This window comes from Morone saxatilis, unplaced genomic scaffold, assembly GCF_004916995.1.
Source record: "Morone saxatilis isolate NCDOM2014 unplaced genomic scaffold, NCSU_SB_2.0 Contig5, whole genome shotgun sequence".
NCBI classification, from domain to species: domain Eukaryota; kingdom Metazoa; phylum Chordata; class Actinopteri; family Moronidae; genus Morone; species Morone saxatilis.
Genome location: NW_023340095.1, coordinates 24,367,911 through 24,382,597, shown reverse-complemented (window position 1 = coordinate 24,382,597; position 14,687 = coordinate 24,367,911). Strand labels below are relative to the sequence as shown.

Here is a 14,687-nt window from a genome sequence, read left to right as displayed (position 1 = left end):
ATGACAACACTGGTGGTGAAGACAAACAACTCCCATCAGCAAACTTTGTCTTTTGTTACTGTTGAATACACATTTGGTGCCCTAGTGAGCAGGGGAGCTACCAAGTCATAGCAAGACTTGTTCAATACATACATTTTGCTTTTTGGTCTTTTTAATTTGGTTTGTTGATGATAAAATAATATATAATATCACCAACATAATACAATAGCTACATTCTATTTATACCATCCACTAAGCGCAATTTCACACGGTCTCAACTTTATTCCCTTCAATCTTTTCAGACTCGTTCTCTCTGGCTGGAGCTCCTCTGGGGGTGTGGAGGAGGATGGAGAGAGGAAGGGAGAGTCCCATCACCCAGGACAGTCCAGAGCGGAGGGGAGGCAGCCCGGACCTCAGCGGCCTCCCACCGCCGGGGAAAAAGGGCCGGTTGGAGCTCAATGGTAGCCCCACGGGGCCACGCATACGCCACAACGGAGCCCCACCAAGGCCCTTAGGAGGTAAACTCATCAAAAGATGCATCAATTTTATTTATTTTAGGAAAATATTTTAAAGCGACAAACTCAAGTTCACTTATTTTTATGCACTTTTTTAATTTGCACATAGAGACTGGAGTGGAAGCACCAGAAAGTCTAAATAAAAATATATCGCAAAAAGGTTTTCACCCTAGGCTGAGGTGGTAAAGGTAGTGTATTGATAGGAACAAAAGGTGACAAAGTGCAGTGGAAAGGGACCCAAGAATAAATCATCACGTGACTGAAGAGTCGAAAAAATAGCAGCATCCAGAAACATTGGATCTGTGTGCAGCGATTAGACTGTAGCATTCCTCAAATTAAGACATGAAAATGTTTATCTCTATGTGCCCAACTGCTAATATTCACATAGAAAGGAGAATTAATCCTCATTTTCTTTTGTAGATTTTCTGAAAATTTGGTTAAAATAAGCAATACAATTTTGAAACTTTTATAAAATGTGGTTGATGAGTTAATTAACAACAAGCTAATAATAATATATAATAAATCAGTGGAATCATTGGTTTCTTGGAATGCTGGCATGACGGCATGTCAGAACAGCTCTTGTGATTTCACCCAGGTGTCAGACGTTTTTGAGCTCTTATGCACCCAACCCAAAGCCAGCTTTTGGCTGTGCACTGAGCCACATCCTGAGGTTGAGTTGAGTTTGGCTCGGTGCGCTGTGTTGTAGTGTGGCAGCGCTGCTGGGAGAACCCGAGCTGTTTCTGCACTGTTAATCTATAAGTCTGGGGGGAACTGTATAACACAGGCTTACCAAATAAAGGAGATTGCTCCATATAAACAAGATTTATACAACTCACTCTGGGTTATCGATCCCTGCTCTCATTGTGAAAGTTGTTTCTTGTTTATGTATGTGTGCGTGTGCATGTGTGTGTGCACGTATGCCCTCTGTCTGTGTTGCCATATGTTTGCAGAAATTTCTCAGGTAATCTCTTACACTCTTGGTTTTTTGACTGTTTGCATTATTTTTATGTTACAAGTTTTCTGAAATGTTATATTCAAATATACAAATGATCAATTTTCTAGACCAGAAATCTGAACATTGAACAAATTGGATATCTCTTTTAATCACTTCATAAATCGGAAGATAATTCAAAATCCATAAAAAAAAAAAACATTTTTACCATGTTTTTAGGGATACAATGTGATATAAATCAGGCTGTGAATGATATATGAACAAATCCCTCAGAAAAACCCTCCAGAATATAGATATAGATAAAACTGGAAGCTTTGGTGTATGTAAGTGAAGTGGAGATTTCTGGCTCAGAGCTTGAGAAAAAAAAGATATGAATTGAAAAATTCACTCCAGGTGAAATATCTCCATGAAACTTCACATATTGATTACTTACATTACAAGTTTTCTGAAATATTATGTTTAATTATGCTAATGAAGCATTATCTAATGCTAATTTTTTAACAGACAAAATGTAGCAAAACAAACAACTAAATGTGTATTTTGGGTGCTTTCTTTCCACTAGTCTGAAAGAACACATGTTATATATATAAAAAAGCAAAATCCCCAACAAAACTAAATCTCAAAATTGACCACTGCATGAAAAACACACATTTTTGTCTGTAGTGTCTCGCTTTATTGAAGAGCTTAACAAATCAGCAAGGAGCTCAGATTTAAAACCACAGTAAGAGGAGGAGAAGAAGAAGAATGTGTTGGAGTGAGAGAATGAATGAATGTTTGAATGTAAAGAAGAAACTATTTGTGTGTGAGAAAAGTGACGAGGGATAGAGGGAGGGACGGAGAGAGAGGAAGGAGGAAGGGGTTTCCTGTGCTGAATGGATGGTTGGCCTGTAATAATGACGGGTTGTCTTTGAAGACAGGAAACTCAACGTGTCTCCTCCAAACCACACTGCTGCCACGAGGAGGGGGCCACACACACACACACAACATACAGAGCAGTGTGCAAACACAAACGCACAGATTTACATGCTCACACACACATCATACGTCCACATTCACAGACTTGTACGCTGTGACACTCACACCCAAGAAATGCTGCCAAAACACACACCCACTTACGCTCCATACACACACACACACACGCACATATCTTATTTTAATGTCCCCGTTCACTCATCCCCATACATATTAGAGGGATTAGAGGTTTGAGGCAACATCACATCATCCAAACCAGATCATACAGTCAGCGGGCAAATCACAGGACACTGGATATAAGAGAAGACAGACTGAGGTGGAGACGGACGATAGAGCGAGATAGAGCCAGAGGCAAGAGGGTGAGAGAGAATGGGACAGAGGGAGAGAGGGGGAGAGGAGGGCTGGTCGGAGGGAGCTGCTCTGTGTTGACAGTTATATTTCCCTGTTGGGGGAAATTCACTTACTTGAATTGGCACGGTGCTCCAGTGTGTAATTCACTCCATGAGAGCCTGGAGGACTGGGAGCAGAGTGATTAATGAGGAGGAAATAGAAATATAGGAATTGACTGATTAAAACAACGGGTGGGATGGATCTTGGTAGGTTGGGGAGTGGGGGCTGCTAATGCTGCATGCACCTCAAGTGTTTGTATGGAGGAGAATGTGTGTGCGTGCTGGGAAAAGGAGGCATATGTGTGTGTGTGTGTGTGTGTGTTTGGTATTGTGTGGTATCCATGCGGTAAAACACATTGCCATGCCCTGTATTATTAGTGCTGGGACGCTGCCTAATGCTCTCACTCCATCATTTCTTCAGAGAGCTTTAATTAATTGCCAGTTGACAGGTGGCCCAAAACCAAAAACCTTTTAGGAAAAAGCTGATATTGGAGAGGAAGGATTGATATTAGTGCAGGGAGGCAGAAGGTCGTGGATCTTGCGAGAATATGTTGGAATTGGATACTTACTGTAACCAGATACTGAAAATACTGAGGAACAAGTGCTTGTCTTGATTTAAATGTGCCTGTTTATAATGTAGAGCTAAAGGGGATGCCAATACATTAAGATTGCAATAAACACAATGCATGTACTGGAACAAAAAAAATAGCACCAACATAATATAACATGGCCCAAAATGGAGGATGTTTGTTTGTAGTCCAGCCCAGTCTCGCGCCAAAGTGTGTAACAGACCCGCCGTTCCACTAGATGATATCGTGTCAGTGTCACGTTTTGCCTCACCTAGACGTGAAAAGTACATGTGTGTATGAAGGTGCAGGAGCAGCAGTAGTGTAAAGATTGTTTGGAAGAGGATAGGATGGATGGATGGCTTTAACACACTTATGACTTTCACCCAGGAGACTGCTGTTTGAGTCCTGTGTGAGACCAAAAGTTGATTTTGTCAGGTACAATCTTTTCCTAACCCTAACCAAGTAGTTTAGTTGCTTAAACCAAACTGCGACCTGAGCAAGCTTTATTTAGTATAACCGCAAGTTGCACATTTATTATTGTTATTTATTTATTTACTTTTTAAGCGTTTTATGGTAAATGGTAAATGGAGCCTGTACTAGCTGGTATAAGCGCCTTTCTAGCTCTTCGACCACTCAAAGCGCTTTTACACTAGCGTTCCACTTCACCCTTTCACTCACATTCACTCAGTGAAGGCAAAGTCGGCTAAAAAGCAAAGCAAAGAAACAACTCATCACATGATCACCGCATCCGATGCTGTGCATCTGGAGCATATTGTTGGGGGGTTCAGTAACTTGCTCAACATACTTGTCGACCGCGTGCGGAGGAGGCACGGGGGGTGCTGCGGAACCAGGGACAACCAGCTTCCGATTAGGGGGGCGAGGATCTGCCATCTTGAGATGCCAGAGTTTTTTAACCTTCAATTTACTCCTGTTGATCAGCCGAAAAGCCAGCTCTCAGAGCTTGTGCTAACACAGCTATTTCCAGTTGCAACTACGAATTATGAAGGTTAAGCCTAAGTGGTGTGTCCAACGGACCTTATGAAAAAAAGCATCTTTCCACACTAAGGAAAAGCGTTTCCTCTGGAGAGCAATGCGTGCATTTCGGTGTCTCAGCATAAATATGAATTTACTGAGGGGAGCCAAAAAACGAAAGCCTCACCCTTTGTGATCATGCTCGCGAGAAGCCATTTTACTTACATCAACCTGAGAAAACAATTCTCCAGTAACAAAGACAACCTTGCAACAGGAAAATATGATAAGGGTACAGAAGCCATGAAAGCCAGAACTATTGTTTCTTGGAGTGTGGACGGAAAGGAGGCATGTTTGAGATACTCACGAGAGGTGAATGACTTCTAATTTTGACCATTAAAAGTTAAACATTTGTGAAGAGAGCTGCCTGAAACTTGCACATAGTTTTGTCAACGTTATATTGTTACATGAGTAGAGAGCAAATTGAGAATAACGATGTTATGAAAATAAATTGAAGTGTTCCTGTTCATTTAGTATTTTACTATTGCCTACAACCTCACCAAAACCTTTAACAATAATGGTGGTGGAGATAAGAAAATGAGTACTAATGAATGATTTTTCTTAACCTGGTGCAAAGGGAAGGCCGTGGCGGAAAAGACGGTGCATCTATCCTGACGAAATGGGAAATCGCTGCTTTTGAGTTTTTTGTAAGGATTATTTAGTGTCATTAAGGAACTAGTTGAGATGGCAAGTCCCCAGTGCCACTACGTAATTGTTGCTTTAGATGGTAACGGTTCAAGTAACAACACCAGTTCTAGGTAGGTGTGTATATTTGTGCTATTGCCTGTAGTTTGCGTTTGCGTCTAATGGCATCTTGTTATAGTTTCCTATTTTAATTATTCTTATTTTATTTTATAGCACTTGGAACATTTATTTTTTTAAATGTGCTGTCGGTAAGTTGTTTTTGTGAAAATATGTGAACTACGTTTACATGTGTGCCTGGATTAGTGAGAGATCATGAGTAAGCATGTCTCGCAGTCCCTCCTTCCTGGCAGTAAACAGAGAATACACTTCCTGGTATCCTGTTCCCACTTTATCCAATCAGGAGAGAGAACTCCATAAAGAGGCGGTCCTCAAGGGCAGGCAGCAAAATATCAGTGTGATGACGTTAGGAGCAGGGAGGGGACTGCTAACTGCAAGAATGGACAAGAAGTTAGCCAAAATGCTGATTTCACTGATAGCACCTTTAACATTCTCTGTTTATTTGTGCTTATTTCTGTCCTTATGCTGCTGTAACACCAACATTTCCCCTCTTATCTTATCTTACAAAAGTTCTAGCCTCGTCCCTGCAGTGTAGCGGCGAGCCACATGTCTGGACTCACCAGTTCAATTTTTTTACTTGAAGTTAATGTCAATAATTAATTTAGCTGTTCAAAACTTCCACTTCCATACAAAGTGGTCATGGCGTCTGTCCTCATCTGTGTATGGAGAGAGAGCCCCCATCCATTTCTCAATTTGCATCTTGCAACTCATTGTATCATGTAAATTCAAGTTTTGTTTTGACCATATAGCTCTGTATAACCTTTGTTAACTACATTCAAATTCAAATTTTGCTTTAAATCCCTCATTTGCAGTTCGGTTCGTTTTTTTGTTATTAATTCCTGAATAATGAAAGCAGCAGTTTTTGTCAGTGTAGTTCTTTTGTATATTTGTATAATCTTTGCATATCTGTTAGGCGAGCCATTCTTATGACTGTCTATCTAATAGCCGTTAGATTAAATGTCTGGACATTTCCAGCAGGCATTGAGCACCTCTGTTATAGTCCATTTAGGAATGCATATTGTTTGTTTTACATCCTTGCTTGATTGTAGCATATTGAGATTTTCAGGTGTTGTAATATTCAACAATGTACAACAAAAAGGATGAAGTGATTACAAGCTTGACCCACAGTAAATTCAATCCACATGTTTGCTGTCTGTGAGGGATAAACTGTGTTGTGATCACAGACAATAAAAGCCAGACATTAAAAGAATCTTGTTGTTTTCGCCCTCCTCCTCGAACAGGTCTGATGATTCCAGTCTTCTGTGTGGTGGAGCAGTCGGATGGAGGGATTCAGACAGACGGATGTGAGGGAAGAGAGGAGCATGCAGAGTTTGTCCTGGTCAGGAAAGATATCCTGTTCTCTCAGCTGGTGGAGACGGCTTTGCTGGCCCTCGGCTACTCCCACAGCTCAGCTGCACAGGCCCACGGTCAGTCAGAGAGACACTACAAACACTGCGACACCAGTGCTGTCATATCTCTTTATTCTTCTAATAGTTTAAAAGAAATTAATCTTTCAGATTTTCAAAATAAAGTGTGATTACAGCCCTTAGATATTTAGCAAAATGATATTTTAAAATTCCTTCAAGTTCATCATATGTAAAGTACTAAACATCTACTGTATGCACTTGAAATTAAGAATCTTTTAAAACAAATACATGTTTACCATTCTGCTACTCTCTTACTACCAACTAAGCGAGCACAAAACCAACTGAAAATGATCTGTGAATCAAGATTGTGTCTGACAGGGACGGATATCAAGTACAAAGTGTTGAGAGGATACATGGACCGAGTATGATAGAAGTTGTTAACCTACAACAGGAGCTGTGTCCCTGATTCCAAGCCAGCTACAGCCTGGCCTCATGATTTATAGTGTAGCCTAGCATGTTGTAGCAACAACAGCTCACCTCAGGATATTATATGCTAATATAGCATCATTTTTAAAGCATTGTTTATGGGAAATAGCTTACTTGCTTTCTTGCTGAGAGTTTGGCGATAAGATCGATATCACTCTCATGTTTACACTCAATGTGATGCTACATAATGAAGCCAGATAGCTTAACTTAGCATAAAGACTAGAAACAACGGAGAAACCTGTCTAAAAGTAAGTGTTTTCAGTGGTGAGAAATTTAAATTAAAAAGAAAGAAAACAGCAGAAAAAGCTGATAGCTAGCCATAGTAGAAATAGCCATCATCACTAAACAAATAAATGAGCACCACCTACAAAGTCAAACCTCAGACAGGAATACCACGCAAATGGACTTTGCAGTAGTGGACAACTGTTTGTTTGAGAAGCACAAAAAAGAAGTGCTTAGCAACACTGATGCTGCCTGAATCAATAAAAGATAGTTGTACAGATTACCAACTGTTTAGGCTTGGCAGAGCAATACAGAATAACAGTTACTATACTAACATTTAAATAGCTAAATATCTGAGGTCACGCTGCCTCTTTTTGTTAGCAAGGAGAGGGTTTCATCAAGGCCATTAATAACAGTCAGGATTTTCCAACCGCCAACTGTCTCACTTTGTAAACTATGGCACTACTGACTCAGAATTAAATGCAGCTTAGGGGTCAAGACGAGAATGATCTTTGAGAGGAGACTCTCCCTCTAATCAGCGGCCTGAGAAGAAAACTGGATGTGAGATGTTCTCTTTAGAGCAGACGCTGCACTGTTACGGTGGCAATAAGCACAACAATGTTTCAAAAACACAACTAAGACACAGACAGGGCCTGTAAAACTCATTAAAGACACAACAAAGAGCTGGACAGGAATGTCTCCGCAAGACAAAAATACATTGTGTGTTTGTGTGTGTGTGTACAGTATGTGTGAGAATGTTTATGAAGCAGAGGAAAAGAAAAACTGTAATTTATTGTTGCACACATGGTAGTCATCTGCAACAGGACAGTGTCATTTACTGCTGTCTTTTCTCAAGTATGCAGAAAATTCCATCTGGGGAAGTTGCCTCACATGGATATGAAATGGTAACAACAGAGCGACAGTGAGCAACACGGCTATTGCAATAGACTGAAAATGCTGGGGGATCCCCATCTGTTTGAGATCTTGCTCCAGTATTTGTGTGTGTGTGTGTGTCATCCCCATCGGGTCTAGTTCAAATTAAGTCTGCAGACCCATGAGCATGCAGACATGGCTCTTTGAGATTGCGTGTGTGTGTGGGTGGGTGTGTGTTCTCCCCATCTCATAAACACACAGGTAATCCCTTTACTGCCTCAAGGCCAACAACCCTTATCAGGCCTCCAGCCCACCTGAAACAGGCCGTGTACTCTCGACCTCCGCCTCTCCGTTTTCCCTTAACAGGCCAGACTCACATCCAGCAGAGCAGCGTGCCAGCTGAACAGTGGTCCCATCTCACACCAGTCATGTACTTCAGTCTGTTACATGTTGAGCTTTTAATATGATATCATTCAGGGTTCCCATTAGTTGAAAAAATGTTTTCCAGGAAACTTTTAACAATTAAGACAATGCTATTTAAATGGATGTGAAGAGTGACATTTGGGTGCTAGAAATCTGCCTCAAGATATCCTGATTTTAACCTGAAGTCTGGCTTCACTTATTCAGTTCAACTAGATCAATTTCAGCAATTCATTTGACTTATTCTCTGATAGTCGGCATTGTAGGCAACACAAAAGCAAAAGTGTTAAAGAGTAACTTTTAGGGTTGAGCGAGTACTAGGCTTAAAGCTGCAGAAGAAACCTTTATAAAAATAGCTTTTTTTCATATTCACTGAAACTTTCACTATATCCTGTCAGTAGTACATGAGACAGATAATCTGTGAAAAAATCTGGTTCCTCTGCTCTTCTCAGTGCTATTTACAACCAACCAACCAATTAGAGACAAGAAGGTAGTTGATTGTTGAGTCTCACTGCGAATTCAAGCTACCAACCCAAAGCCAACCCCATGACAATCTGGAATGAATTCTAAATGTTAGCGACTGCAGCTTTAATGTACAACGTCCCAACTCGATGTACGACTCCCATTTATGTCAGATTTATTTAAGCCCCACCCATTCCAAATACTGCTACAGATACAGATAATTTAGTTGGTTGAACATAATGCTAAAGAGGTTAGTGTAGATGCTGCTAGCATCAGTTCTATCAGAACTGGAGATCATTTTCTTCGTCGAAGGAAGAGCAAAGAACGGCACTGAGGGCTTTTCTTGATAGAAAGATGTTTCCACTCTTCTCCAGACTGACTTTGTTGGTCTGATTGGTTGAAGGTCGCCTGTGATAGACAGTGATAGACAGGTGGTTCATCCAAGTGCCTGCCCTTTTCCACAGGGCAGTTTCCAAAAAACACTTCCCAGATGGTTCTGTGTAACCAACCATCTGGCACAGTCAGGTAAATAATTTCTACCATTTAGGATAAGTGATACTGCATATTCTACACACCAACTAAATGGCTGAGGATTTGTAATGTGGCAACATCACAAAAATAATGTCAGATGGGGCAGGAGTCAACAGATTTGCAGATAGGTTGCCAAGTTTCCATATCTTAAGAATTACTTAGTTATAGCCAAAACAACAAAAAATAGACCCCACTTGTAATAGATGTATGATATTTTAAAGGTGCAATGTATAACCTTTAGGAGGATCTATTGTCAGAAATGGCATATAATATTCACAGTTATGTTTTCATTAGTGTATAATCACCTGAATATGAGAATTGTTGTGTTTGTTACCTTAAAATAAGCTGTTTTTATCTACAGATTGCCTTCCATGGAGTCCACCATGTTAAATTGTTAAGTTAAATTGTGTTTCTACAGTGTTTTCTACACTGGCTCCTCTGGCGTTCGTATTTTTTGTGCATTTTGCGACCACTGTAGTTCTTCCTTTGTGCTTGGAAGGGGAGGTGGAAGCATCTGAGCTGCGACCTGCAATTACGCTGCTAGAAGCAACTACACACTGGACCTTTAGCGGATTGAGGGTAATTAATTGCCAAAAAAAGGCTGCTTTAAAGGATAATAATATTATGAGTCCTTGTAATCCTTCCAGTATAACCATTTATCAACTCATGCAAAACTGCAAAACTCAGACCTGTAATTGACAGCCTGTTAAAATGAGTTAAAAAAATAAACACACAGATGCACATGATCCTACAGCAATGGCCTAAAATAGCCGGCTAAATTCTATGGCTAGTGTTTGCTACGGTTTGCAGATGAAGGCCATTAGTAGCACTTTTAGCCTCAGTGTTTTTGCCAAGTATCAGGGGAGGTCTCTCTCTGTCTGTCTCATCAGTGTGTATGGAAAACAGCGAGCCACAATGGTCCCCTGTCCACATCAATGCACTCCCCCCTCTAAAAGCACCACACCAGGGGCTTCAAAGGCGAGACTAAACGGGACATCACAACTCAACACAAACAAAAACTCCAAGAATTGACTTGAACGCTGTTCACTTACAGCCTGTGTGCACAAAACTCACTCACGGGCGCATAAACATACTTGTAAACTTTATTTAACCCATGCAAGGATGCATTTGCATGTGCTCACACTAAAGCTCACATACTCCCGGAGTAGAATACCTTGTAGTCATGCAGTATCACAGACAAAACACACACACACACACACACACATACACACACACACCCTTCCCCCCAGCTTCTCTCAAATGAATACTTTTTGTTTTTTAAAACAAGCGTTTATGTTAAATGAATAATTTCTGGCTTAAATTATACATTTTTCCCTTGCGGTCCACAACCAAAATTACACAGAGTCCCAGCTATTTTCTCCCTGTTTGAATTGTGTCCTGCATTCTTGTGTCCCAGCGGTGTATTTAAAGTCCCCGCCGAGTACCACGGCCTTTCTTTAATTAGCTAAGCCCAGTAATTAACTGGGAGATATTGTTTATTTCAATTATAAGGGTCTGAAGGCTTTTATAGAATGGATGGGAGCAGACCTGTACTTTACGGCTTTAGTCAGCGAACAGTTAACAGTGGTCAGTGAGAGAGAGAGACAGAGAGACAGAGAGAGAGGGGGTAGACAGAGCATTGTTGCAGTGCCACGTCTAACAGGCCACAAAGGGTCACTGCTGCAGACCATGCCAGCACACTACTGGACTGAGACTGGACTGACATTTCTCTGTAGGTCACTTTTTAGTTTATCTTAAAGGATAACTCTGGTTCATCAAAATCTGAGCCCACCAAGATAATTGCTGAGAGAAGACAGGGAAAGAAACACAAGCTGTCAGATAATCATAAATGGCTTTAAAGGGGTACTGGATGGTCAAAATTGAAATCCTGACTTGAATTCCAATAGGTCAGAATCCAAAAAATGCTAAATCTTACAATTCCCATCATGCCTGAATAGCATCATTTGTTGACTCTCCCTGTCTGGTACATGCCTCTGTCTTTTTGCAGTAGCTCAGTCTGTAGATACTTGTCTTGGGAACCGATGGTTGGTCAGGTGCCAGTTCACCTCCTGGACACTGCTGAGGTGCCCTTGAACAAGGGACAAAACCCCTAACTGCTCCTGTGGTGCCGCTATGTGGCAGCTCATCACTCCACCATTTCTCCACATTTGCCTGTTTGTCTATAAGCCCTGTGTGTGTGATTGCATTTCAGGCTTATGTGTGTGTAACAAATTGGGGATTAATAAAGTAGATCTTCTTCTTTAAAACTCTTGCCACCAGATTGTAATTTTAATTCCTATTAAAGGACTAGTAGGACTAGGATTTCGTGGCATCTAATGGTGAAGTTGCAGGTTGCAACCCACTGAATAATAACTATGAAACTATGGTGGCCCTATTGGAGCCATTGATTTGTCCCATTTGTCTGGGCGCCCGTAGAAACAAACAAATATGGCCGCCTCCATGGAAGAGGATCCGCTCTCTTTGTTAGGATAAAAAACATAGCTCATTTTCTAAGGTAACAAGAAACACATTCGTACATGCAGGTGATGTATACACTAATGAAAAGCGCGTAGGCCTATGCAATATTATATTCCGTTTGCTGCCAATAGAGCGCTCGCTAAATTTTACCCACACTGGACCTTTAAGAATAAGGAGTATTCCCCATAAGGAGTCAACTAACCTTTGTGTGTGAGTGCCCCTTTAAAGAACAACCAGCCTAGCCAGTGGTGTTTGGAAGAGAAAATGAATCCGAATGGCAATTACCCAAACTATCCATTGTAAAAATTGATCTGCTGTACTTGTGGTAGTTGTGTGCACAGTTGATGTGTGCAATGAGGGGTCGTTGCCAATGTTCTGGGCGTGCTCCCTCTCAGATTTACCTCAGAATAAAGTGGTTTAGATCATCTGTTGGCTTGTTTACAACCTGTCATTTTGCCCCATCAGACTTGTTGTTGTGCAACGGGCCATGAGATCCCTATTTTAAAGTAAACATAAAAGTATAAAGCTGAGGATGAAACTAGCTAAATGGATTTTCGCAATGTGGAAACTTTTATTTATGGCTTTTTACTGCTCAGTGAAGCATTCAAAATGACAAAGTAACTGTTAATAAAAACTTGCAAACACTTAATAAAGTATGCCTTATTAGAACCTCTCTCTGCTGCCATTGTTCAAGCAGCGTTTCAGCAGAGAGGAGCACACCCTGAAATTACGGCATGACAGATTTTCATCAAGAGGAGTTCCTCAGGGTGTAATGACGGACGATAGGGGTGAGTCAGGCTTATAGGGTTTACCTCAGTGAGTGCCAGGGGTGGAACCTGGAACCAGTTTGGAAGAAGCCCCCACATGCGTGCACAGGCTGCTGCGACCATTAAGACTTATTCTAGCATGGGACAATGGGATTACTGTGTGTACACGTGTATTTGTGGGTGTGTGTGTGTGTGTGCGCGCATACAGGCATCCATGCGTGCAAGCCTGCGCGAGTGTCGATGAGAGGAGTCAGAGACATCAGTGTGTGTTTGTGTATGGATTTGCGTTTGTGTGGATGGGCACACTCAGACATGAGCCAAGCCACCAGCCGGCCACATAAAAGCATGTCTCTGGGAGGTGGAATTTTAATGTGGAAATGGGAACAATGATTTCTACTTTTAAATGTGGACAAGAAGCAGAGCCCATTGAACAGCAGACCAAAAATGATGGATCAATTATTAATACATTTACCGTCACACTGTGAGCGTGTGAGTGTGTGTGTGGGCGGTGCTTGCATGCAAAGTCGCTACATGTACATGTCCACTTCTCTGTGTGCTGTCATGTGTCCTCTGTGAGTTTGTGTTTGCCTGCTTATTCACGCGTTTGCTTCCACCCAGTTTGGCATTAGCGAACTTGTTATGTCTTATTTTCAGACATGCGGATGCTGTGTGCTGAAGATAGCCAGTCGAAAGAGCTTCTTTGTGCGTATGTGTGTGTGAAAGAGAAAGAGACAGAAAAAGCAAGAAAAACGAGAGGAGGAAGAGCTCAGTGTTTTCCTCTCTGTCATAAAATTATCTGAGTATTTTATTCCATCTCTTTAAAAATAAGTTTCATTATGTCTTCCCTTCACAGAAATCACAGAAACAAAACCCTTTCGCATGTGGAATTCATGTTGTCACATGTGTGATATTTTATTCCACATGTGAGATAGAGTAACCGTCGAAAAACCTCGTTTCAAATGTGATATAACCGGGGCGGATCAAAAGGGGTGGCAGCAGTTGAAGCTTTCACACCTAAAATAATGCATTGCTTCCCCAGTCTTTTTTCAAATTAATTAATTATTTCACATTAATTAAGATTAATTTTTAAAATAACATGTTAAAAAAGAGAAATTATTATTAGAATGATGTTTTATGGCCACATTTTAGATTAAGTGATAGGTTAAAATTCAATGAATAAAGTGAATGTCCACCAATGAATAATTCCACCTATAGATATTTCTATTCAATGCTTCATTATTCAATTACTGTGCCACAATATGTTTTTGAGTTTATGGGAGCTTTTCCAAGCAAATATTGATATATGTGATATCTATATATATATATTGATTAAATCAGCATACACTTCTTCCACCCCTTAAAGTCTCCATGACACCCTCTGGACCCACCCCTGGATATAACATGCGTTTTACATGCAATAACTTACATTTAATTTGCAAAATATTTGAAAATGCCATTTGCCTGTATCCTGTGAATTTATGAAATGTTTAATGTCTGAAAACCACATGTGAATATAGATTTTTCACATGTGAAATTGTGCTTTACATATGATTATCATGTAATCTTGTGATGTGCTATCTTTCTACTTATTCTTAGAGTTTATATGTCGATATTTTCCTCACATAAATTTGACATTGCATACTGTAACTAAGCTTTCATGTTAAAAAAAGGAAATGTCCATGTGTAGCAGATGAACTAAAACTACTGTTATATATAGCTATCTGTTTTGGTTTGTGTTCCTAAATGTTGCCGTGGTGGTCTTAGGATGCTCTGAGATTGCCCTGCGGGGTCCAGTCCATTCTGTTCATAGTGGATTAAATGATACTCCCCCCTGTATGACCAGATAATTAAGAACACAGCTCGGCCTGACTGCAATCACAGATATAACTGAGATATAAACACAGTGGAAGAGAA

The 14,687-nt window shown here is 40.7% G+C and overlaps 1 protein-coding gene across 1 annotated transcript in view; it reads left to right on the top strand.

The window, feature by feature from the left end:
- Positions 1-281: 281 nt before the first annotated feature.
- The window catches only part of satb2 (SATB homeobox 2), a gene marked incomplete at both ends in the record, with an annotated part of 26,949 nt that continues 12,543 nt past the window's right edge, over positions 282-14,687 (top strand). Inside the window, 2 exon segments of the mRNA XM_035676422.1 lie at positions 282-497; positions 6,409-6,594. Coding sequence (XP_035532315.1) covers positions 282-497; positions 6,409-6,594 — 402 coding nt within the window.